At 49.1% G+C, this 26,245-nt stretch overlaps 1 protein-coding gene across 1 annotated transcript in view; it reads left to right on the top strand.

Annotated features, from left to right (window-relative positions):
- The window catches only part of MGMT (O-6-methylguanine-DNA methyltransferase), a 282,734-nt gene that overhangs the window by 48,295 nt on the left and 208,194 nt on the right, over positions 1-26,245 (top strand). Inside the window, exon 2 of the mRNA XM_012464210.3 lies at positions 19,455-19,591. Within this exon, the coding sequence (XP_012319633.2) occupies positions 19,455-19,591 (137 nt within the window). The remainder of the gene's footprint in view (positions 1-19,454; positions 19,592-26,245) is intronic.

The raw sequence follows: 26,245 nt of genomic DNA, 5'->3' as shown, positions 1-26,245 counted from the left end.
TTTTTGTTTGTGTTTGAAATATACAATGGAGGTTTTCCTTGTGGTAGTTAGAATGTGTCCGTATGAGAGAGATACAATTTTATCAGTCCGTTATTTGAACAGAGACTGGGTATTGTTTACATATAATTTTGTAATAATTCCTATTTCCAAGGAAGAACAATGCACAATACTTTGTCATTGTGCCATTTGTTTTTATTGTGGTCTTTGTTTTTATTGAAACATAGATTGCATGTATAAATGTGGATTTTATGTGTCTCTTTTCTGTATGTACATGTAACAAGTATTTCAAATCAAATAACTTGACCAAAATGATTTTTCTACGCTAAACATTACATTTCCATTTAAACCACTAACGTTTCTCCTAATTCAGTCTGATTCCTTTTTTTTTTTGCGTACAGTGAGTGCTGTGGTCTGAACGTTTGTGCCCCCACAAAATTCACGTGGAAACCTCACTCCTAAGTTCTTAGCATGAAGAGTTGGGGCCTCTGGGGGGAGATGAGGGTGTGAAAGAGACTCCAAAGAGGTGGAGCCCTCCACGATTGAGGATACAGCAGGGAGCTGCCATCTGCAAGCAAGTGGGCCCTCTCCGGGCACCAAATCCACTGGCGCCTTGAGCTTAGACTTCCCGGCCTCCAGAACTGTCAGAAATTAATATCTGTTGTATGAGCCACCCAGTCTATGTGATTCTGTTACGGCAGCCCAGATGGACCAAGGCAGTGAGCCTGTCCCATCCAGAGATGGCCTAGCCCTTCTTGCTGTCAGCATCAGGACTGATAGAAGCTGGGCACGCCCAGAATTTCCTGAAGCCACGTCAGATACCTGGGGGTCATAGGACTCTATTTAACCAGGACCCAGCAGACAGCCAGGACCTGAGAGAAAGGGTTGAGGTCTGCCCCTTCTCTGCCCTTCAGGTTCCTGCAGTGGCCGGGGGCAAGGAAGAGGGCACAGTTGAAGGGTTCGAGAGACTTGTGCCAGCCAGCAGCAGGTCCACCAGCAGGCACGGTGCGGCCTGGTGTCTCATCTGAGAGGACACCTGTGCAGGGCAGGTGGGGCCCATGGCTGTTTCTTTCCCACTCGCCAAGGCCCTGTCAGGAGCAGTAGCTGCGGCTGTAGGAGCCCAAAGTCCAGTGAGGAGGTGGTGAGCACAGGGCAGAGTGTGGTTTTGGGGATTCCATCTGTGGTGGTCCCAGATTTGGGGGATTTCTGCGAGGCCCTGTTGAAGGACAGTGGTCCTTACATAAAGTACAGAGTCCCTGGGTGGGGGTCCTGTCTCATGACTTGACAGCACGTGTTTCAGTTGGCTAGTTAATTGATAAGTTAGTGCTTTAGTGAAAGCTCCAATCCTCTAGATACAGAGTGTATTGCAGATATTTATCCCTCCCTGACTGAGCGCGGGGCAGTTTCTGCCTGCAGATTCTGGCTCTGGCTCTGAGTTGTGGACTTTTGAATGTGGCCACGCCAGAGTTTGAGGCCTTAATGTCTTCAGATCATCCCGAAAGTGGCATGACCTCGAGGGAAGAGTGCCAGCGTGGTGCACATAGGGCGGGCCTATAGACCACAAAAGCAGGTGCACTTGGCAGGCGTCACTACCTGTATTGATGAGACACCCTCTAATAGTCAGAGGTTCAGTCTTGAAATTCACATTTGAAAGTCTCTACCTACTACCAAGAAATGCACAGCAAGAGAAGCGAGCAAAACAATCTTTCCATGAAGGGTCTGTTTTATTTTTTATTTTATTTTATTGTAATTAATGAGACAGTGATCATCCAGGGAATAGGATCTAAATGCAGTCTTTGAACTTGAACTCTGTGTGGTGTCTGCGGGTTTGGGTGTGAGCAGCCTCACTCTGCGCTGGTTCCCAGCTTAAACGTCCAAGGAAGAGCTCATGACAGTTTTTATATTAGTTCTTTAAATATTTTATTGTGAGTTCGTCTCTTCCCAGCCCCTCTTGCTATTTTTATTGCTCCATTTGAAGTTCCAGCCAATAGCCCAGGCCCTTTCTGTCTTTGATGTCTGTATGGTGGGTGAGATCTCATCACGACCCACATCAGCTTGCCGTTAGAAACGTGTTGCCATAGAGGAGCCCATTCATAATTGAAATTACCAAATAGGGAATTCTTTCTAGAGGCTGTGGCTGCCTCGGTGAAATGTGTGTGGCTACGCAGAGCTAGGAAGAGTTGGTGGGTGGGGGGCGCACTGATGTCACAGTGGGGTGGGGTGAAGGGACGCATGTGTGTCCCTCTTCTTACCTGCGTGGTGCTTCCAGAAAGCAGACGGGTGAGCTGTGTGATGAACAGGTGAGATGCTGGCTGGACCCAGGTGAGCTACCGTAGAGGCGGAATCCAAATCACGTAGCAGGTTGCCCCCCCCCCGTCCCAATACTGTAAAGAGTTCTTCTTAAATGCAGATCTGCTACTTCACACTTTTATCAGATTAATTTTGATAAGAAGCTGAATCAATACAAAGGAGCTTGGGAAAACAGCTCCCCCCGTCAATACCATTTTACAGATTCAAACCCAGTGTGTTTTGCTTCTGATGAGATGGAAGGAGTGGTGTTCTTGGCACCTGCTTATCGCCTTCCGTTTGGAAACTCAGCCAGGTTTTTACCATGAGCTTATGGGTCGCTAATGTTATGTGCCCTCATAGCAGAAATGGAAATCTGCCATCAGTGAAAGTGGAGACCTTTGGAATTTATGCAGCATCAAAATGCAAATACCAACTCGTAGAATATTGGGGTTAGCAAGGTAGGCAGTTCTACCTCGAGTGGGATTGGTGGTGGGGCTCCAATGGAAACAAACTGTTGTCTGTCCGGCTGTCAGCTGTCTGCACATACATCCCTCCCACTGCAGCTTCTCCAGGTCAGGCTGCCTGTGTGAGCACAGAGGCGAGCAGTGTTAGGGATGCTTTCAGACGGGAGGCGAGCTCAGAGCTGGAGCTCAACCTGGGGGTTTCTGGTGCTCTGCTCATGGCTCCTGGACACCGAGGGGCAGTCTTCTGAATGGACCTCAGAGGCCTGTGGTCAGCTATGGTCAGAGGCACGGCCCTCCTCAGCTCATTTCCGGTAATGGGGTGGGTGGGTGTTAGGAGGAAGCGCGCAGCCCAGCACGGGCTTCCCAGTGCATGTCATGAATCTTTCTCTGTCCCCTCCCTGCCCTGCCTCACCTCTGCTCCATAACCTCCCTGCACTGTCCCCCTCCCATGCCCTCAGTTGCTGCATGACTGACATGTGCTCCGGGCTCATTTGATGGCTCTGGCAACTTTCTCTACCTCAGCTTACCTTTGGCTGCCAGTGCTGGATTGCCAGTCTGCTTACTGTTCACGGGAGGACGGGTGTCGGCCCTTGCACATGGGCAGGCACCCAGGCTGGGGCTCACCCGCCTCACGAGGCTGTGTGTCGCCCTGCGCTTCCTGGCGGTGGGATGGTCATGAGTGGGAGCGCTCTCCTCTGTCCAGTTCCTGCTGCAGCGGAGGAAGAAGTCCAGGACCCTGTGTGCTCAGGGTGGCCTGAGGCCTAGACCAGCTCCATGTCTCCAAACCCTGAACTCTGCCTCACTGTGACCCCATGGGAAAGCATACTCCCAAATTTAACTGAGACGCTGCAGCCGTGGACTGTGATTGAATGAATGGGCATTTTCCTTTGGGTTTCCCACAGACATCTTCCTCCAGCTCCCTAACATGATGGATCGTATCTTCGTCTCCTGCAGTAAGAATACCGAATGCTTCAGCAGATGTTGTGTGCCTTGGGCCTGTCTGCCTTATTCGGAGGTATTTCTCACCTCTGTGGGCTCGCAGCAGCAGGCATCCCTGGGCAGGGAGCGCTGTCTCCATCGTCTTGTGCGAGGGCCTGGGATGGCTGCACTGGGCACCACCCTTGCATGGGCTCCACAGAAGGAAGCATATCACAGTGTGTCTGGCATTGGTGTCCTGGCTGAACACTCTGTTTATAACAATAGAAAACAAATTTTTCTGCCCTGTGAAACTTACCACCTTCCCTCAGCAGCATTTCACTTGGTTTACTGCCTTAATTGACAAAGTGTGTGAAAAAATTGTATAAATCTTAAAGTATCAAACATAGATGGGAAAATTCTAAATGATGTACATACAGACACACACACACACACACACACACACACAAACAAACACACACAGTTGACTCTTGGACAACACAGGTCTGGATTGTGTGGATTCACTTACACTTTAATGTTCTACTTCAGCCACTGCAGAGACAGTAGGACCACGTCTCTCCCTCTTCCCCCTCCCTCTCCTCTCCTTTTCCTCCTCCCCCTTGCAACCTACTCACCATGGAGATGAGGAAGACCTTCACAATGATCCACTTCCGCTTAATGAACAGTAGATTTTCACTTCCTTTGGATTGTCTTAATGACATTATTCTACTGATTTTATTGTAAAAATACAGTATGTAATATACATAACATAGAAAATATGTGTTAGTTGAATGTTTTTGTTATCATTAAGACCCATTCACCAGTAGGCTGTTAGCAGTTAAGTTTTTGGGGAGTCAAAAGTTGATAACGGATTTTTGACTGCATGGGGCATCGACACCCCAATCCCTGCACTGTCCGAGTGTCGGCTGTATACATACGTATCTTGCAGTTTGTATTACAGTAGCTCTGTGCATGGAGCGTGTCTCCGCAGAGACAGGCACTGCCCTGACTCTTTTCAGCCTGGTGGTGATTGTCTGGGGTGCTCATCCCGGATCCCTGACTCCCGACAGGTCACTTCAAGAATCAAAGAACCTGGACTATGATGTCATTTTTCAGTAAGCCCTGGACTATAAATTGTGTTTTAACTCTCATAATTAAGACTTGGAGACTACTAAGCTGTCTTTGAGGGGAAAGACCTGTCCCTTTCTCCAGAGAAATAATGAATTGTTAGAGTATATGGTTTTTGAAGAATTTACTGTAAGATAAAAGACTGGTGTTTTATTCTTGCATTTATTAGTATTTAATCAAATGGAAAGTACACTTTCGGCCTGGAAATCTTGGCTTCAGCTGCAGGATTAGACTGAATTATTGTCTAAAGAGTAAAAGGTATAGAATTGTATGTTCAGGTTATCAAGCCACTGATAGGTTTTGGGTATAATGTAACTAATTCAGAACAGAAAGTTTCCTGCCTGGTGGGCTAGAGCATTGGGTTAATCATTTGGGAGTGCAGCACACTTCCTCTGCTGTATGTCCTCGCCATGAGATGGGGCCTGTCCCTCCAGGAGCACAGACCTTTGTGGAGTCAGGTGCTACCAAGGCTCACTCGTCCACAGCCACCAGAGTGTGTCTGGAACACCAGGCTCTCCCATTCGGGACACTGAGTCTTCAGTTGTCCCACACGTCTCACCCAAGAATCCTTCCCTACAGAAACGTCATGAAACTTTAGTCTTTGCTAAGGGTAAAGAGGGCTTCGATTTCTTGGCTCTCAGTGGTATGTGGGGTTAATGCTTGTGGGTATTGACTGGTGGCCCCCATGTCGGCGGCTTGTGGGTGCTGACTGGTGGCCCCAGTGCATGGGCATTGACTGGTGGCTGGTGGTGTTGCTTTGCTTTAGAGTATAGCCATCCTCTCTACACCAGGACTTAGAAAATTCTAGTCAGGCACAGTGACTCACACCTGTATTCTCAGTGCCGTGGGAGGATGGTGTGAGGCCAGAAGTTTAAGATTATCCTGGGCAACATAGCAAGACCCTGTCTCTACCAAAAAGAAAAAGAATAAAGAAAATTCCAGAAAACACTTGTGACAGCATCTTTGTTGAGGTTGTAGTGCCGCAGACGATGGGGCAAGTGTCTGGTTTTTCCGTGTGATCTCATGATGTGTTCATCAGTGGGCAGAAAAGGATCGGATTGGACAAAACAGCTGCTCTCATGATCCTTTAGATCGAGATGGCAAACGTGGCCTGAAATGGGCCAGGTCGTATTTCTGGCTCTATGGGATACGGCCTCTGTCACAGCTACCGGACCCTACTGTTAGAGCATGAGAGCTGCTGCAGACAGGACTTGGAGGACAAGCAGGGTTGCCTTCCCATGACATTCACCGAGGTCACGGAAGCCGGAGTGTACTAGCATGTGCACCTGTCCTGAAGCATCTCCTTGTCTACCCTTTAATAATGTGGGAGCCATTCTAAGTCCCCTGGCTGCACAGAGCCCCTGGGGCTGTACAGAGCCCCTACGGTGTGGGTGCAGAGGTCCTAGGATGCAGGTGCAGAGCCCCTAGGGTGCGGGTGCAGAGCCCCTAGGATGCAGTTGCAGAGCCCCTAGGATGCGCATACAGAGCCCCTGCAGTGCGGGTGCAGAACACCTACAGTGCAGGTGCAGAGCCCCTAGGATGCGGGTGCACAACCCCTGCGGTGCACATGCAGAGCCCCTAGGATGTGGGTGCAGAGCCCCTAGGATGTGGGTGCAGAGCCCCTATGGTGCACATGCAGAGCTCCTAGGATGTGAGTGCAGAGCCCCTATGGTGCACATGCAGAGCCCCTAGGATGTGGGTGCACAACCCCTGCGGTGCACATGCAGAGCCCCTAGGATGTGGGTGCAGAGCCCCTATAGCACAGTGCACAGGCTTGCCCTGCCACCTGCTGTTCCAGGTCCCTGTCACATACCCAGGTGCCTGGCCCGACTGGGCATGGCCCTCCTGGAAGCAGTTTCAGGCCAGTTCTGATCTCGGGCTGGGGTGGAGAGTGAGTGTCTGGGCCGCTCAGAGCACAGGTCCTGCAGATCATCAGAGTGACCTTGCCAGCTCCAAGTGCCCCTCTTGTCTCAGTGTCCTCATTTGGGAAGTGAGGAGGCCACACCAGGCTAGACACAGTGAGGGGATTTCAGTCCGTGGGTCCCCCATTGCCTGGGGTGCAGTCAGGGAGGCTCCTGCCCAGCTTCTTGGTGGGAGTCACTGGCCTCTTGGCATCACTGCAATTCAGAGACATGCAATGCGAAGATTCTTCCTGACTACTGTTGGAAGGGACTTTCAGTGACCTCACGTGAGAAAGGGAAGTCACCCACTGGTAGCCTCAGAGAGGGAGCCTCCGGCAGGCTAGCTTACAGCATAACCTGATTCAAACCGCATCCATGAACAGCTGCTCCAGAGCCCGCATCCCGCAGTGCTCTGTCTGTAGGATCCCGGCACACAAGGGTTCGGTTGTTGAACCTGGAGACACGCATTATGGTAGATGCCAGTGCTGACAGATGATATCATTAAGTGGGTAACATGACACAAAAACCACACGTTCTGAATGTCCAAATTCTACCCCAGCACAGGTGGAAAATGTTACTAACCATGGCTTTCTTCCCATGGCTTCATTGCAAACAAGCACTCGGTACTTTGCTAGTTCGAGGTCCTTCCTGGGCGGGGAGGGGTGTAATCCGTGTTGATGTCTGGATGAGGAGAAAGAGGAGCCCCCTCAGCCCCAGATGGGGCTGTCCAGGCCGCTCCTCAGTGGCCACAGAGAGCCCCCGGCACCGGCTTGGGGCAGGAATTGGTGGCTTTGGCCGTCATGCTTAATTGAGAAAGTTGATGCTTCCGTCAGATCTTCTCGTGTTCGCACATGTTACTTATTCTCTAAGAAGTCAGTGAAACTTCACCCAACTTTAGCGGCTATAAAGAATGAGGTTATTTTCTGCCATGACATATTTAAGCTGAAGCTTCCCAAGCCGTAACAGTTTTAAGAAGTGACATTTCATTTTGAACACCAGCCTGCCACCTCTTTACTCCTCATGACAGACTGTCACTGTGCAGCACAGCAGTTAGTGGGTTCCTGAAGTGCCAGAAAATTCCAGGTTGTGAGGAGTGTGCTGCTGGCAGGGTGAGACGGGCGACCTGGCGGGGCCTCAGCTGCAGGCGGGAGACCCAGGCCAGAGCCCTGGGGGGTGAGCGCCGTCCTGGCCGGGCCCCACAGCTGGGCCACACGGTCCCTTCTGCAAGGTGGTTGGCATTATCATGGATGTTAGTGTAGGAAGCTCTAGCAGGTCTCATTAAAAATGAGAGAAAACCGGATGTTTTCTCATTGTCTTTTCATAGCAAACTAACAGAATCATGTTTGATGAAAGCTGAAGGGTGGCATGATTAAATAGGGCACGTGACTGTGCTGAAGTCTGGGGCGTCTTGGGCCTGGGGTACACTTGAAGGGATTCATAGGCCGGTCTTGAAGCCCGTGCTGCCGGGAGGGCTGGGCTGCTGTGGTGGACGGGCACAGCTCCCAATTCACACAAGACTTGGGGTTCTCTCCACCCTGGAATCCGTCTCACTTTCACAGGATTTGGGGATTATGAAAGCTCTTCTAATGCATTCCCATTGTCTAGAGTCTGGGGAGCACTGATTTTAAAGGACCAGCCACAGTCCTGCCAGCTCTGTAGAGGGAGCAGAAGTGGCCTCATGTTCTGAGTAGAGGGTTCCATGATATTTCAGACCAGGCAGGATCCTGGCTGGATTTGCTGGATTCAAGAGATTGTGTCTGTCCACAACCCTCTTGTCAGAAGCCAGGGGTCCTGGAGTTAGGGTCAGGTTCCCATGGTGGGTTTCATCATCCTCCAAGAGACAGGTGGGGTCCCAGTCTCTTGGAAGTGCCCACTCAGACGCTACCAGGTGCCTTGGAGGTAGCAGAAGTGTCTCTTAATGGCCAGGTGTCCATTGTGACCTGTGTTGAAGACAAGGTCTGTGTGAGAAGATGCACTGGTACCTGCTCTGTCCTCAGGACCTGGGAGTGTCGTGAAGGCAGAGCAGCAAGTGACCTTGTGAAGCGAAGAGTGGCTGCCCTCTCCACCTCCTGGCTCCGGTGCAGAGAAGTACCAGGGTTCTAAGGCATAAGCTGGCTGCACTACCTCCCACCCTCAAGGTCGACTGGCATCTCCGGCATGCTCAGGTCCCTCAGCCTTACTGTCCTTTGGCTCTTAGACCCCAGACAGCAGCCTCGAGGTGGTCCTGCAGATGCACCTGCTCCCTGGCACAAGCTGGCCCTGGCCTCACCTCCAGGGCTGACTGCAGCTCTGGCTGGTGTTTAGAGTGGCTGTTTAGATTCTGCCTCATACTCATCAGCCAGAGATCCCCATGATTTTGATTGGGGAATTATGGGAAGAAGAGAGTGCATTCTGCCAAATTGAGGATTCTTTGCTTCGTTTCAAAATTCTGCTCAAACGTCTTATCTATAGATGCCAGGTTATTTTGTCCTCTGCATTGTAAGATTCTTATTGGAGGTCTGGACTTCATTCATTTTGTAACCTGATTTCCTCTTACGTATGAGTCGGGTATTTTGGCTGGCAGAGTGGCACATTTTTTGTTAATGATAGCTTCTGCTTCGCTAGGTACTCAAACTTCCTACTTCAGGGAATTGCCAAACAATGAGCAAAGCTAAGACAGTGCCTCAGAACAGTGCTTTTCTTGTCTTTCTTTAACAGTAACTCCGAGCAGGGAGAAATGAGTCGCAGCTCCCGGGAATCCGGTTTGAAACCGCTCACAGAAAGTCTCCTGTTTTACCTTAAAAATTTTGTAATTTTCAGCCAGGCACGGTGTGGCTCACACCTGTAATCCCAGCACTTTGGGAAGCTGAGATGGATGGATTGCTGGAGCCCAGGAGTTCCAGACCAGCCTGGATAACATGGTAAAACCTATGTCTACCAAAAAAATACAAAAAATTAGATGGGTGTGGTGGTACGCGCCTGTAGTTGCAGGAGGATTGTTTGAACCCAGGAGGCGGAGGTTGTAGTGAGCCGAGATCGTGCCACTGCGCCTTAGCCTGAGTGACAGAGTGAGACCTTGTCTCCAAAGACAAAAACTTGTGATTTTTCATTTTATCTGTATTTCGGCATGAAAGTGCTTTCCTCCACACAGTCAGCTAGAGGACGCACAGTGTTTCGCCTGTTGCCGTGTCTCTGCCCTCTGCCATGCACCATTCCTGTACACCTGCATGTACTCAAGTTCACACGCCCCCTGACACTGGGACGTTCACATCGTAGAACCTCTCCGTGTAGGTTCTTCCTTGGTCTGCAGTGACATGGCAAGTAGGAAAGCCTTTTATGAAACCTTTTAAAGAAATAGGTAACAGTTACTAAGAAGCTTCCAGAGAGACTTTTGTAGGCTCGTCTTTACAGTGTTCTGGCATCACAAGCCAATTTCAATTAGAGCAACAGTTGGTTTAGCTAAACTGTCGGGATGGATGTGGGAGTGGTAGTTATAACCTGGAAACATTTCTCCAAAGTGCTTGAAGTTCCAGGGCCTTTTTGGAGCAATCGTTAAAACTGTACACATTTACGTTTTCTGCCGTTTTCTCTAGGTGTGATCTGTTTCTGTTACCCACACACAGCAGCGTGTATTTTAACCTCTTGCTGACTGATTTCCTGCTTGACTGCACAGATTCAAAGCAGTGCTTGAGCGTCAGCGCAGAGCAGCCTTTACCTTCCTGTGTTATTCGTTCTTAGTTCCACATATGTACCAACAGGAAGAGTTTAGAAAAGAAAACCAGATTTTATGTTAAGCATGATTTTTAAATGTAGACAAGTGCCAGTTTACATCTCAAAGTGGGTGATTTAAAGACCAGTGAACAGACGTCCTTAGATGTCCGTCTGCTTCCGGGATCTGATGTGCTGGCATCTTCACGTCGGTTTTATCATGTGCTGCACGTCGCGTGTTATTTGGATGACTATGCTGAGCCCTTTAATACGACGCGTGCCTGGGGTGCTTCTGGAACCTTGCTGCCAGGGCTCATTCTTCGTCCACCCCTAACTCCCCAGCGCTCTTGTTGTTAGAGTATTCTTTACAACCAAAGCATCATTAATCAGAAAGGTGCTCTGCCGTGCTCGATGATGGTAATAAAATCTGGCACACCTCCTGTTCAGGACCCAGATCCTGGAAGTCCTTGTGTAAGCCAAGACATGAGCAGTGTTTGTGGAAAGTGGCTTCAGATAGAAACCTTCTTTTCATTTGCAAGCCTGGCTATGTCATTCTAATGCAGAATCGCCCCTCGGTGACTGCGCATGTGTAGCTGGGTTCACAGAAGTTGAGCCACAAACAAGGTTGTTTCCGTTTTTCCAGGGCTCCTGTGTGGGGTGGAGCCCGGGTTGGAGGCTTTGCGGGGGGGTGGTTGGGGACGCTGTTCGGAGCCCTTCTCAGTTTGACATCCCAGGTGGCAGTTCCAGTTTTGTTTGTGAAACCGCGTCAACATAATGGAACTCTTTTTGGCTGTGAGAGCAGAATGAACTGAACCACGCTTGACTGTCTTGTGTGGGAGACCCCTGCTGCAGTGGGGGCCACGGATGGGGTCTCTTAGCCCTGGGCCCTTTATCCTCGGTGAGGGTCAGCCACCACCACCTCCTTCTCCCAGCCTCCCGTGACCCGGCTTATTACTAGGTGATTGGGATGAAGGATTTTCAGTCTTCTAGGGTTTTGACACATGCTTTAAAAAAAAAAAAATTAAAAACTCTCTTGTGCCTGATTTTGAGGTGGTCTGATTGTGAGTCTGAGGACGAGAGGGGCTTCCCCAATGCTTTTCTTTATTCCTTGTTCAGAAGGGAGATTGCAAAGCTGGTTTTCATCTTGTGATGTCTTTGTGGGTTGTGAGGCAGTCAGACACTCTCCTCTTCCTCCCACAGCTTGGTCGTCTTCTGCCAATCAATCTCCCCCTTCACACAGACCCGAAGCCCAGGCCACAGGGGACCGGGTCTACCTCGTTTGTAAACTGCTTACACGGAGGCAGGTGAATTCTCCCTTTTATCCTGTTTGTTGTTATGTTTTTGAGATGTGGTCTTGCTGTTGTCCAGGCTGGTCTGGAACTCTAGGACTTGGCGATTCTCCAACTCCGCCTCTGGATAGGTGCGTGCTGCACCACCTGGTTAATCTGTTTCTGTGCATTTTCATTGCACAGGATACCGGCAGTGGAAATGGTTAAGAGGGAAAGACACAGAGCTGCAAAGATGATTCTGGACGGACGGTTTTTAGACACGTGCAGTAGGGCTGGAAAATGACTACCAGTAGGGGAGAAAGAAGACAGTTTCTGTCTCTGGGTCTCTTCCTTTTAATGTGGTGGGAACTGGCCTCTAGCGCCAACTGCTTAATTTAGAACATTGTTATTTAAATGCTATTCATGTTAAAAGGGAGATGAAACAAAATTCACTTCATTTTTCCAGAGGTCTCCAAATAGTCATGAGAAACCAATTTTTTTCTGCCACTGATTAACGTCAGCCACTCATGTGGTTTAAGTGGAAGCCGTGACGGTTCAGGGAGCGCTGCCGGGCTGTGGAGCTGAGGGTTGTGCTTTGTGGGAGTGGGAAGGGGGGACATTCGGAAGCCCGACTGTCGAATGGCATGGGTGTCCTAAACGCGGGCTGTGGTGTCGTCCCCGTGCAAGCCAGAGGTGGACAGCGCTGAGTCCACTGGAGGCCTGCTTGTCTGGCTGCCCCTTAGGTTGCGGTACCGTCAGCGACACGGCTGTCCCCATCATGTGCACGTGCCCTGTTACTGCTCTTGGAGCCCCTTAGGACCAACGGTTCAAATTCTGGAAGTCCTGGACATTTGGGTCTCCCACGTCATCATCCTGTTCTGCAGATTCGAAGCCGGCATGTTTGAGTCAGACGGGACACTGGTTTCCTTCCACGGGACACTGAGGCCTCTCCCCAGGTGCCCCTTAGGTTCCAGTGGGCAGCTTCAGGGAGGAAGGGCTGGGAATTCCTGTTTCTAGGACAGGCCCTGTTTTACGCAGCTGTGAACCTTGTGATTGGGTGTAGTAGGTGGTTTTTTCTGTTTCTGGCTGGAAATGCGGCACAGCACACGTTTAGCCAGAGCAGATTCTGTGATTTGCCCGGAGAGAACTTGCACACACATTGTCCCCCTGTCTCTGATGGTCATGGATGCGGCCCCTGGACCCCTCTCCCTGCCTGGAATCTGTGTTCTCCCTTGTTTCTCTGACTTGCGTCCCAGGTCTTGGCCCTCATTGCTCCAGGAGCTGCCAAGGCAGCCTTATCTCAAACCCAGGTCCTCTTCGTCCTGGTGACCTGGCCTTCACGTTCTGTTCCTTTACGCTCTGTGCTGCTTCCAGCACCCGCACCTCTGCCTGCGCGCCCCTGCCTGGCTCAGTCTCTCCTCCCGTCCTCCTCATCTCCACCCAGAAAACTACAACACTACCCCTCCTATCTCAGCACCTCCCTTCCGGGACTCCCCAGGCCATCAGACCCCTTGATACAGGCTCTCATTAATCCTGGAGTTCTTCTTCTGAATTTCTATCTCAACTATCATTGCATGATTCATGTAATTAGAACTTTCGTTCAACACATATTTGCTGAGAACTTGTGGGTGCCAGGCACTATTATGCTAAATGCTGGGGATACAGCAGTAGATCAGTGAAGACTACTCTGGTTGAAGAAAACAGGAATTCCTCAGAACACAGACTTGAAACAAGCTCGGCTTTCCTGTTCTCACGCAAGGAGAAGCCTAGCCAGCCATGGAGAGCTGCGGTGTGGAGAGGCTCACAGTGTTGGGACTTGGTCTCTCAAGGCTCTTGCCTTTTCCTTGTGATCCCTAGGTGGTTGCCACAGCTCCAGCCATCACGTCTGCCATGTCAAGGAAGGAAGGGCAGAGGATGGTGCCATCTGACTTTAGAAAAAGTATATGAAAACAAGACCTGTCTCAGGCTTCTCCTCACTCATTGGCTACAAGTGTGACACATTTGCTGCCTGTATCGGAGCTTGCATTCTAGTGAAGGCGACACAACAAATAAACAAAACATCGCAACTGTGATTCCAGGTCCTGTAAGGGAAATAAGGCAGAGAAAGAAGGGGTGGAGGTGGTGACGGTTTTCAGCAGCTTCTCTGAGAAGGTGATGTCTGAGCATGGTTGTGAGTGAGGTGACAGCGGCCACTGTGCAGGCTGAGGAGACAGAGCGGTGGCGCAGAGGCCCTGAAGCAAGAGCGAGACCGGAGTTTGAGGGGCGGTGGGGGGTGTGATGGCGTCATGAGGGCTAAGACCGTAGAGGGAGGCTTGGCCCTGTTGAGGTTGGAACCATTTGGGCTAGAGGTCCCCAAATTTTTTGGCACCAGGGACCAGTTTCGTGGAAGACAGGTTTTCCGCAGATGGGGAGAGGGGGATGGTCTTGAGATAAAGCTGTTCCATCTCAGGTCATCAGGCGTTAGATTCTCATAAGGAGTGCACAACCCAGATCCCTCACATGCACCGTTCACAGGAGGGTTCACACTCCTGTGAGAATTGAATGCTGCGGCCGATGTGACAGTAACCCCGTGCACCCGCTGCCCACCTCCTGCTGTGTGGCCCCTTCCTAACCGGCCACGGACTGGACCCCTGGTTGAGGCCGTGTTGGCGGGGAGTGTTTTCTCGTCGTATTGGAAATGAAGGGCAGATGTGATCTGATCTACTTGTGTGTGTCTTCATCTTATTCGAATCTTTATTTTTTTAACTCATAGAATTTTTTCACACCTCAGTTTTCATCGTATTCAGAAAAGCATTAGCCATCATTTGTTTTGCGTAGAAGACGTGGAGAGATCACAGTAAGTGGAGAATATTTGCCGTTGTTTTTCTACTTCACATCAACAATGCAACACGTTAGCTTTTGTTTGTATATTATGCTTACCCGTGTCTTTACAGTTTTGGGTACTCTTTATTTCTTTGTATAGCTCTCAGTTTTCCTTTTCCTTTTTTTTTCTCCTTTCTGGTTTTCAGTGGGGACAGGGTCTGTTATCCTGGCTGCAGTGCAGTGGCACTGGCATGGCTCACTGCAGCCTCAACCTCCTGGGCTCAAACGATCCTCCTGCCTCAGCCTCCCAAGTAGCTGGGACGACAGGTGCATGCCTCCAGCCTGGCTACTTTTTTCAAATTTTTTAGTAGAGCTGGGGTTTGGCCACATTGCCAGACTTGTTTTGAACTCCTGGGCTGAAGTGATCCTCCTGCCTCAGCCCGCCAAAGTTCTGGGATTATAGGTGTGAGCCACCATGACTAGTCCAGCTGGGATGTTAATAGTTTTTTTCTCCTTATAAAGTCTACTCATACTAACTATAGAAAACTGAGAAAATGGGAGGCATGCTCTTAGTGGGGAGTTCCACCTCCTCATTATGTTCGGGTGAAGTGAGGCCGGGCATTATTTTGATCCAATTTAGGTTGTAAGTATTTAGGTTCTGAGGAATTCACTTCCTCGTGCTTCACATACCTAAATAATCAGCCGATTGGGTATGGACAGGAGCTGGGATCGGTCTCATTTGGAAGTCAGATTCTGACCTCGTTAATGATTGCAGTTATAAACTGGTTGCCATTTTTTGGTTCTTGGCTTGATTTGGATGGAGCTGACCTGGTCCCCCCCAACTCCCTGCTTTGTGATTGGTTCAGTGTGTTCCTGTGGCTTCAGGTCACCCTTGCTGGCCAGGGATGTTGGTTCCTAGGGCTTGAGGCCAGTCTGCCCTTTGGATGAGAGGCCCGTGCCATGATGCTGGTCATGGGCACGGCACTGCAGGGCTCAGTCGGGATGTGCCAGAGCTTTGGGGTCCCTTGGGCCAGCAACTAGGGTCCTTGGGCATTACCTGGGTGGAGGTACTGTCTGTACCTAGGAGTACAGAGTTGGTCATTCCAGGGCAGGCGGTTCTCTTGGCCACACCAGGCCTGGCCGGAAGCCTTCTCCACCTCATTCCCAGCTGCTGGCCTCCCAAGTTTGGCATCTTATGGTCAGGGTCCAGCCCCTGATAACCTAGAGGACTTTTCTCCCCGTGATACTGTTGGGGCCACGCCGCCTGTAGCCCTCCACGGCCCTGTTCTTTCCTCCAGGTGGGGCAAATCCCCCCATGATCCTCCATCAACTTGCTCTAAGATTCACCCCCAGTGGCCTTCCCAGGCTCTTACCCTTCTCCCTGGCCATCTCTGCACACTCCAATGTCTTCCCCCTTGGCTGATGCCTGGGTTGGGGGTGAATTCGAGGTGTGGTTTGTTCAGAATGGTGCAGCAGCCCTTCCAGCCCTTCTCGGTGTATAGTGCCCAAGGCCGTGGCTGTGTCCGTCTCTGGTTGGACCCTCAAAGAGGGCACTGTCAGGTGGAGGAGTCAGGGGTCTTACTGATGAGAAAATAGAGGCTTGGAAGAGGAGTGGGCACCTAGTGTCTGACCAGTCCCCCGATGGGCCCCGCCCCAGTCAGAATGTCTGTGGTGCACCTGCAGGCACTGACGCGGGCAAACCTTCCTCTCCTGGGCCGTCCCTTCATGCAGCTGTTCGGACACAGGCACTTAATTGTTGGCGGCTTCAGTGCCAGAGCTCGGCTCCTGCCTGGGACTTGAATCGGGAGCAAGTCCCATGGAGGCAGAGCGGCCAAGAATCAACGGTGGACATAGCCACCACGTCCTGTTTCCAGGGGCAACGGTGACAGCAGTCCCAGCTGCCATGCCTGCTGTCCCTGGTTGCCCCACGGATGTTTCCTGAAGCTTGATTTTGCCTGTGATTGGAACATGGCCAGTTCCGGTTCCTACTATTTTCTGAGTGTGCTCCTCCAGCCTTCCCAGAAGTTCTTGGAGTTGTGGAGTAGCCTTTCCATAAACAGCATTTGTGCTTCAGTTAGCCTGTGTCACTTTCTGACACCTTCCGTTAAGAGTGCCACCTGAGGCAGGTGCTCAGGGCTGGTCATGCTCCCCACCTGAGTCCGCAGCTCTGAGCCCAGGCCTCCTGACTCCGACGGCCTGCAGCCCTGCCCGAACCGGGATGACAGAGCAGCAAACGTGGCTCCGTGGAGAACCACATTTGAGAGAGCTAAACCCAAGCTGGGTTCTTTACTGCACGTCTGCTGGCAGCTTTAACCCACCACTGTGCAGGGTGAGTTTCCAAGAACTGGCTGGAGAGCATCCAGATTTCTCACGTTGCCTCTAGAGCCCTGTTGTCTGAGCAGTATCTTTTGTGAACACACTTTGGGAAATGCTGTCATGAACGCTTGGCCTGGATGGTGGTCACCCTGGTAATTCAGTTCCACACGTATTTTCTGAGCCCTTGCATGTGTGATGCGTGCCATCTTCAGGGGCCTTCAGCATAGCTGCCAGCACCCTGCCTGAGAAGCAGTGGCCTGGGGTGGCGGGAGATGTCTGCAGGGTCCAGGCTGAGGCTGGGGGCCAAGATTGTGTCTCTGAGAGATGATGGAGGTGGGCGAAGGGAAGGCAGTCACTTTGGAAGAATGGGCAGGATGGTGATGCTTTGAATAAGACTTGGGGGAAGGGGCACCGTGCTCCAGGGGATGAGATCGGAGGCGAAGGGGGTTGGGTTAAAATGTTGAGCATGGTGGGAATAACAGTGACCCCCAAATCCTACAGAGCCTTTGGGAAGCCTGTGCTTTGCATATGTTCCCTCTAATCTCATGCTGACCTTGGGATTTGATATAATTTATCCTACAGACAGCACCAAGAGTGATTTTCTCACAGCAACAGGACAGGGGGCGGGAGGCCATGATTTGCACCCCCTGCCTTTATCTAGCCCCTGCCACGTGCTAAGTGGAAGGCAGGTGGCTCCTTCCACAGGGTTCTCTTTGCCCTCTCGGGAAGCCTGTTTTTTATCCTTGAGGCACAGGGAGGCTTCAGGGTAGGATGCTGAAGGAGCGTGGTGTGGGCAGAGAGCCTCTCTGGTGGGGCGTGGTTTCCAGCGCCTCCCATGTCCATATCCTGGGGCACTCGAATGGGATCCAGTTCAAATCCCTGTCAATCTGCATGGAAAAGGGAGGTTATACAGGCGGCTCTGGAGTCTGATGGTTTAGGATCAAATCTTGAGGGTAATGCTCCTACAAAACACTTGTGTCATTTGCGGTCTGCTGCCTGACCCTGGTCCCTTTAAGGAACATAAATGCACCCCTCTCTCCTGGTTCTTAGAAAGGCAGACGGGAGCCAAAGTGTGGCCTTAGAATCATGTGGAAGACACAGAAAGGACAGATCAGCTGGGGTGCTGGTGGAGGGTTTCACAGGACAGGAGACCAGGCAGCAGTGCCCAGTGGACAGGTCGGGAGGGGCTTTCAGTGAAGGTGCAGAGATTTGAGATGCATGCAGGATTCAGGCCTGCTGTGGTGCAGGGACAGAGCGAGAAGGTGAGTCCCCACACTGAAGCCAGTGAGCTGCCCTTGAGCTGCCCTTACAGAGGTCAGCAGCCTTTTCTGTAGAGGCCTGGAGAGTCAGTATTCTGGGCTTGCAGGGCCACACTGCCTCTGTCACAACTGCTCACCTCTGCCGCTGCAGCACAGAAGCAGTAGGAGACTGTGTGTCAACAAAACACAAGTGTGTCTCAATAAAACTTTATTTACAAAGGCAAGTGCCTTGAGTCAGATTTGCCCCGCAGGCTCTAGTTTGTTGCCCCTGCTCTAGCCCCTTAGTGTAGAGAGTCATTGCTTTGCTGTTGTCCATGAGCTTTGAAGCCTGATGGTTGGGTTGGAGTGGGAAGAGCCCAGCTGTGATGGGAGCCATGAGGATGGCCTTCCTGTGTAGCCAAGAGCTGCTGTGAGTCTTCCCGGGAAGATGTGGCAGTGGGAGGACACAGCTAAAATAGCAAAATCCAGTGCCTAAGGAGGCTCAACAGGGAGGGGCGCGGGAGCCCAGGAGTTCAAGACTGCAGTGAGCTAGGATTGCACCACTGCTCTCCAGCCTGGGCGGCAGAGCGAGACCCCGTCTCTAAAAAAAAGAGAGAGAAATGTACACGTGTAAAGCTAGCCTACAGATGTGTTCCCCTGTATTCCCCGGGCTGCATTCTTCAGCCCCCTGAGCAGCTGGAACTACAGGTGTGTGACATCACACCCAGCTAATTTTTAATTCCTTTTGGACAGGATCTTGCTACGTTGCCCAGGCTGGTTTCAACTCCTGAATTCAAGTGATCCTCCTGTCTCAGCCTTCCAAAGTGTTGGGAATACAGGTGTGAGCCACTGCGCCCAGTCTTGTACATCTCTTTAAATGTAAATTAAATGTGCTTTCCACAGCATTCGTGAAATATCCCAGCATCGCACATCCTCTCTGGGCTGGCTCCTGACACAGGTGCCGTGTTGTAGGTGCTCATTTGAATCTCTGTTTCTGTAAGTCATTGTATACATGCTTCATTCTAAAATGTACTTTATTCCAAATATTGAACAGTTTGTCTTCGGGTTTCATTGTCTGTGGTAGTTTTATTAATTGTTCCAGTAAAGCAAAGTTAGCTTGGTTGTGGGTCTTATTTAAGAGGAGCTCTTACCAGCTCAGCTTCCTTCAGTGATGCATTGGCTAAAGATGAATGAAAAGAATCAGGAGAGAGTGATTCTAGGAAATAAAAGGAGACTGTAGTATTGGTTGGCTGCTCTAGGTAATTGTGGTAATTTTCTGTCTGGGATCCCAGTAACCGTATTGTAAAAATGATGCATCATATAATTCCAAAAATGAGGCAAATGCTTTGGAATATATTTTGTGTCTTAAATAACCAGTACTTCTGTTGTGTTTTATATATGACCAGCCTCTTCTGTATACACTTGGTCTTAACAATTGTTTCTGTTTAGGTTCTTGGAAAAATGGACAAGACCTGTGAAATGAAACGCACCACGCTGGACAGCCCTTTGGGGAAGCTGGAGCTGTCTGGTTGTGAGCAGGGTCTGCACGAAATCAGCTTCCTGGGCCAGGGGATGCCCGCAGCTGAGTAAGTATGAGCTGCGCGATCCCGTGTGCGCAGCACGGGCAGAAGCAGCCGAGGAGTCTGTGTGATAACCGCTTGTTTTCTGTCGATCACAGGGTCATGCTAGCCTTACACCCCCAACCGCACCACCAGCCCTCTCTCAAGTCAGTGTGCCGCCATCGCTCCTGCCTTTGCAGCCTCCCTGTGTGTGTCCCGGGAACCCTCTGCCTCCAATGAACACAGGGCCATACCCTGCATACCCTTTCCTGAGTAGCACCAAGGTGTTTGATTAATGTGTGCATTTACAGAGGAATCGGTTGGTGATGAGCATTGAACATTTTGGTTCTTCAACATAGGTCCCTGGAAATTTAGAGACAGGGAGATGCAGGATTAATCTTGATTTAAAAATTAAAATCCAGGCCAGCGTTCCCTGTTCCGCCAGAGTCTGCGAGGTGACTTTCATTCTAGGTCTGCTTGATGTTCTGGAATCCCTTAACCAGGAGCCCCACTGGCCTTCTTAGAGCCTGGTCAGACCCTTGGCGCAGGTGTGGCTGAGGACGGCCCTGCCAGGGGAAGGGCCTGGTAGCCCCTTTTCAGCATGACTTTAGGGTACTGTCATTTCTCAGAGTGTACATGTTTCTCTTTTTGTGAATGGCTCCCACTATATTTCTCTAATTGTAAAAACATAAAAAATGTAAAGCACTCCTTAATGGTTTGCTTTGAAATGTAACATTAAATTTCCTCCATTCATTCTATTAAAATTGTAGGTCTTGTTATTCTGACAGAAGAAGAAGAAGAAAAAAAACACCCACTCCTAGCTTGGTGTTTCTCTTAACTGGCTAATAAACACAATGCCAAGAACATTAGATAAAGAAAATACATAAGAAACATAAAAATTGATTTTAATGGACCCCTGTCAGAGACAGCCATAATGAGCACAAGTGCAGTCGTAAATATCAGCACTCGCCTCCGCCGTCGGGATCTTTCCTGGAGAGCTGCACGTTACAATCAATATAGTCTTTTTCAGACCAAAAAATAAGCAAACCTTTGAACTATGTGAATACACTCTTTTCAATTTCTATGAGAACCATCTGGCTGTAGTGTTCAGAAAATCACAGGCACCAAATAATTTGTAGGGGAAAATGTCATTTTGCCTTTTTAGCATGTAGTTGCACAATAAATCATAGAAATTATGTGTTGGGTTTTTTTTTCTTTTGGGGAAAAAGTAAAGGTACAAAGTGAATTTGGGGAAGAAAAAGGAAAACAAGAAAAAAAGCATTATAAGATACTAGTTAAATGCCCATTGTGGACTATGCAAAGAGGATGAAGAGGCTTCATTTTGGATTTCTACTTTATGGACTTTCTGAATCAAGATAGGATCAGGTTCAAGTGTAAAAACAGCCCTGAAATAATGCTAAATCCTGAATACGATCTGCCCGATTACTCTCGTGAAGACATACCTGTAGACAGACCATGGGCACTGGGGCTGGTGCCTTCATGGCCCCTGGGAACTTGGCTCCTCTGAGCTTTCCTCTTGGGGTTTCCAGACGCTGATCCCTGCCCTGGTGCTTCAAGCTAGCTGCTGGGCCTGAGCCACAGGTAGGGGAGAAAGAAAGGAGGGCGTGTCATGTATGGGCTAAAATTAGGTGTCCAGTGAGTAAGGAAGGAGTGGGATTTGGGGGCAACCAGCAGTATTTGTGTGTGTACTTAATTTTGGTGCAGGGAGCATTTGAAAGTTTGTGAATAGTATAAAAAGCCATATGAATACTCAGAATTAAATTTAACATTTTATCATTTTTTTAGGTACAAATTACATAGCAGATGTTAGGTTTCAAGTGTACAATTCAATGATTTTTGACAAAGGTGTACAACCATATAACCACCACCCAAGATATAGAATATTCAAGATATAGAACATTCCAGAAAGTTCCTTTGTGTCCCCTTAAGTCAGTCCTCTTTGTGGATTCTTGTTGCCATTTCTCCTGAGTAAATTCCTGGGTGTGGAATTGCTGGGTTGGATGGCAAATGTATGTTTAGCTTTACAGGAAATTGCCAAAACTTTCTCCAGAGCTGTATCATCTTAAATTTCCCCTAGCAATGTATGAGTTTCAGTTACTCCACATTCTTGGTAGCACTTGGTGGTATCAGTTTTTCAAGTTTTAGCCATTCTGGCCGGTATGAAGTCCTATCTCATTGTAGTTCTAATTTGCACTTTGCCGATGACTTATCCTGATGAAGTCTTGGTCATTCCTGTGTTTTCTTTGTGAAATATCTACTCAAGTCTTTTGCCCATTTTAAAAATTCTTTTATTTTTTGAGACCGAGTTTTGCTCTTTTGCCCAGGCTGGAGTGCAGTGGTGCCCTCTTGGTTCACTGCAGCCTTTGCCTCCCAGGTTCAAGTGATTCTCCTGCCTCAGCCTCCTGAGTAGCTGGGAGTGCGCCACCACACCTGGCTAATTTTTGTATTTTTAGTAGGAGAGGGGGTTTCACCATGTTGTTCAGGCTGGTCTCGAACTCCTGACCTTATGATCCACCTCCCTCAGCCTCCCAAAGTGCTGGGATTACAGGCGTGAGCCACCACGCCCAGCCACATTTTGCTCATTTTACAATTGGAGCTTGCTTGTTTGTGTTTTTGTTATGGATTTGTAGTTCTGGATATGAGTCTCTTGTCAGATGTATGTATACTGATTATTTTCTCGCAAGTTGGAGGCCTGCTTTTCTGTTTTTCTAATCGTGTCTTTTGATGAGTAGAGGTTTTTAATTTTGAATAAGTTCATTATGTCTTTTTTCCCTTTATGTTTAGCACTTTCCGTGTTCTAAGAAATACTTGCCTACTGTAATTTCTGAAATACAGTCTACTGTAATTTCTTTTAAAAGCTTTGTCTTTTTTTATGTTTAGATATGCGATCCATTTTGAATTACCTTTTTGTGAGGTACAGAGTTTTTTTCCCTGTAGTTGTTTAGTTGTTTCAGTATCATTTGTTGGAGGAAAAAAATGTCTCCTTTCTTCATTGAATTACCTTGGTGCCTTTGTGAGAAATCAGTTGACCAAGGGCGCGTGAGTCTGCTTCTGCTTACTCTGTCTTGTTCAGCTGACCTTTGCCTGTTCTATGCCCGTTCCATGCTGGCTTGGCTGGGTAACTTTGTGATACGTCTTCATGTCAGGTAACGTGAGTCCGCGAGTCCTCTAAATTTATTTATTTTTAAGGTGTGTGGCTTCTACGTCTCTTAAGTTTGCATATTACTTTTTGAATTAAGGTGTCAATTTCTGCAACTGTTCTTTTTGGGATATTGATTGAGAGTTCACTGAATCTGGGTGTCAATCCGGGGAGGGTTGACGTCTTAACGTGGAAGTTTGCAGTTTCCGGCTCTGACGGCGTCTGCGTTTGTTTGGGTCCTTTCGTCGTCCTTGGCAGCAGCGCGGGGTGGTTTCGGAGCCTGGAGGTTTTGCACATCAGGCAAACTCCAGTTCTAAATACTTTGTTCTTGATGGTATTCTAAATTAGGTTGAAAGTTTTTAACCTTTTAAATTGTCGTTGCTTGTGTTTAACAACTGACTTGTATGTTGATCTTATATTATGGGATGTTGACTCCATTCGTGTATTTGTTCCAGGGTTGTTTTGAGATTGCTTAGGATTCTGTGTTAAAATTTATGATGTCTAGGAATAAAGATAATGTGCTTCTTCCTTTCTGATTTTTATGCTTTTAATTTCTTCTACTGAGCTGTCCGGAACCCTCTAGTATGACCAGTAAATGTGGTGACGGTGGGTGTCCTTCCCTGGTTTCTGGTTTGGGAGAGCTTGCAGGATTCCACCAGTGAGGGCTGGCTGCCCATGTTGGGTTTCAGAGGGGTCTTCCTCACTGTGTGGAATTTCATCAAAGGATTTTCATGTATGTTGACATAGTCATGTGATCTTTCTCCTTGGTAGAATAAATTTTTAGACTTTTAAACCAGGTGTATACTTTTATTTTTGTAATGTCTTTGTCTTGTATTGGAATGACGGTCATTCTGATGATGAATTAGTTTGGAAGCATTCCCTCTTCTATTTTCTGGAAGAGTAAGTGTTGGATTGGTATTACTTTATCCCCAGTTGTGGGATGAATGCACCTTGGATGCCATCTGGGTCTGGTGTCAGAAGCTTTTTGTGAAGCTTCCTTGTTTAATAGGATTGGGTGCTGCCTTCACCCATCTCAGGATGCTCTCCCCCGAGCCGTTTGTGCTACGCATGGCTGCTGCCCTCTGGTTGCCACATGACAATGGCTGCCGGGATTTGGGGCGGCATCCTGCTGGCTCTGGCCCTTGCCCTCACCCTACTTCAAGTGCCTGTGAGACCCAGGGTGGTCCTTGCTTCCTCTGAAGTGGTGTTTCTTTCTTTAGTGGATAAATTGCAGGTTGACCACTGGGCCTTCTTCAGTGACACTGCATCTGTGCTTCTGTACATGTTGTTGGCCGTGAGATCGGCACTTCTGCCAAGGATCTCTTGACCAGCAAGAGGGTCCTAATACCTGGAAGAGAGAGTGCGCGGAAGAGAAGAGAGATAGAGAAATGGGTCTGGAGGTCTGATAAGAGATATGCTCAGATCAGCGATTTATTCTTTGTGCACATGTTCTTATATATGATTTTACATACTGTGACTGACGTCAGTCTTCTTACAGAATCATTATCAGGGGGAAAGAACAGAAAGTTACAAAGTAACCAAAGAAAATACAAAATAACCAAGGAAGGGGGACAACATACAAGTTTACCTAAAGGTCACAAAAGATTCTTATCCTTTTATCCATTGTTACAGAAAATGACGTTAAGACAGGTGGGCAAGCAATAAATCAGGAGGAGAGCAATTTTCTAGTGATTCAGTGAATGATCTCAATGCTTCTGTGACTACGGGTAAATAGAGTCATAGAACTAGCCCAGAACATTGACTTCAGGAGAAAAGCAATAATCTGGCATTACTTCAGTCATGCTTTAGAAGCAGTGAACTGAGAGTGACTCTCTGCAAGCTTAACATTTCCCACGTCTTCCTGTAGCCACCTCACTCGACTGCACCCAGTGGAGAGAGACGTGTCTGGGCTCAAACCCCGTCATGGCGGAGACACGGAGGGGCCTCTACGCTGGTGGGGGATCCCCACATGTACAAAGTGATTCACCCTCCCCAGGTGAGTCCAGTGACCTGTGTGTGGCTTCGCATGGTGACCAGGACTTCCTGTGTAGTTCCCTTACTCACTCCCTCACTTCCTGTGCAGCCAGCTTTCCCTCCCTAAAAACAAGTGCGAGGAACACATCGGTTGGGAAAGTGGTACATTTTCCAAAAGCGAAGCAGCAGAAGATGCTTTTAAGTTAGTTTTATAACTGCCTGACAATATCGGGTTTCCGTGAATGCCATCCCGTCCGGGAGCACTGGGCCTTTGTGAGAGCAGAGCGGCTCCCCGGCGCCATCTTCTCATGGCTGCAAAGCTCTGACCTCGCCAGATCCCTGCTGTGCCCAAAGTCTAATGAGAGGGGCCAGGCTGTATGTGTTTATTTTTCTAATGTTATTTCGGGGCTTGTTTAGTTTTCTATAATACTGATTGCAGTATTTGATTACTTGAAAAAATGAACCATATCACCCTGGGTCATACTTAGATTGCAAAAATAGCAGCAGTCGGACTTCTACATCTAGGGTGCTGGGGGAGCTGCTGGGGCTTGCCTTTCACTTGCCAATGGCTTACCCTTGTTTTCTATTCTTTTATTCTTTTCACATAAGCCTTTTCAGAAAAGTATAACGTAATACTGAAAAAGCTGATAGAGTCCAACCAAACGAAACCACTGTAAAGTGTTTTGTATTTTGGAAAATGTGGGGACTGTACACAGGCTGTCTTCTACTGCAGAGGCTTTTTCTGTCCTCATGGTGGGGATCCATTTCCAGGGTTTGTGGGTCAGCTTTTGGCATCTGGCCCCAGCCAGCTCTTGGGTTGAGGCTGGGTGGAGAACGCATGTTGGGCCTGACCCTCTTCTGTACACCTGGCTGCCTGGACGGATAGGGCCTCCTGTCACTGGCTAGGCTGGCCTGGCCCTAGCCCCTCTGGGACATGAGAATGCATCCTGCAGGGCCTCTGTGTTGAAGAAAGGAGGAGAGTTGTCTGATGGCATCGGATGCCCTGTGAAGTTCTGCCCTCAGAACGCGCGCCATGGAAAGCGTGACGATGCCCTTGCACTTCCTGGGGGGGCAGCTGCAGCAGGAAGTGGCCTGGTTTTGCCCTTTCTGCTAATCTCTAAGTATGTTGAGGAACTCAGCCAACGCTCAGCGCTGCGTGGGGGCCTCCCGGCTGACTGGGAACATGCACGTGGCGCAGCCGTGCTGCCGGTTACCCCCGCGGCTCCTCCGTGCAGGGCGGTCTGACCGTTGCCAGTCGGGGATGATTCCTCAAGGTCTGTGGGCCACGAGAACCTTCCTGGGAACTTCGTGAATTCGTTTCTTTTGACAGATTGGAGAATTAATACAGACACTTGCAGTGTTCACGTTATTATAATTGATCTTTCAAGGAGGAGAAGAAACTGTTCTTAAGGACAAACACTTAGAGAAGCACTCTCAGTAAAAATAACATCCACAAAAACGCGCTCTGTAGGACTTTCACCTGCGGCAAGTTTAGCTGTGTCACTGCTTTTCCTCAGTGTCGTGGAATAATGATTTGTGTTGTATGT

The sequence above is a fragment of the Aotus nancymaae genome, unplaced genomic scaffold (genome assembly GCF_030222135.1).
Source record: "Aotus nancymaae isolate 86718 unplaced genomic scaffold, 86718_ANA_hifiasm-v0.15.2.pri h1tg000010l, whole genome shotgun sequence".
Lineage (NCBI taxonomy): Eukaryota > Metazoa > Chordata > Mammalia > Primates > Aotidae > Aotus > Aotus nancymaae.
This window is presented reverse-complemented; position numbering and strand designations above follow the sequence as displayed.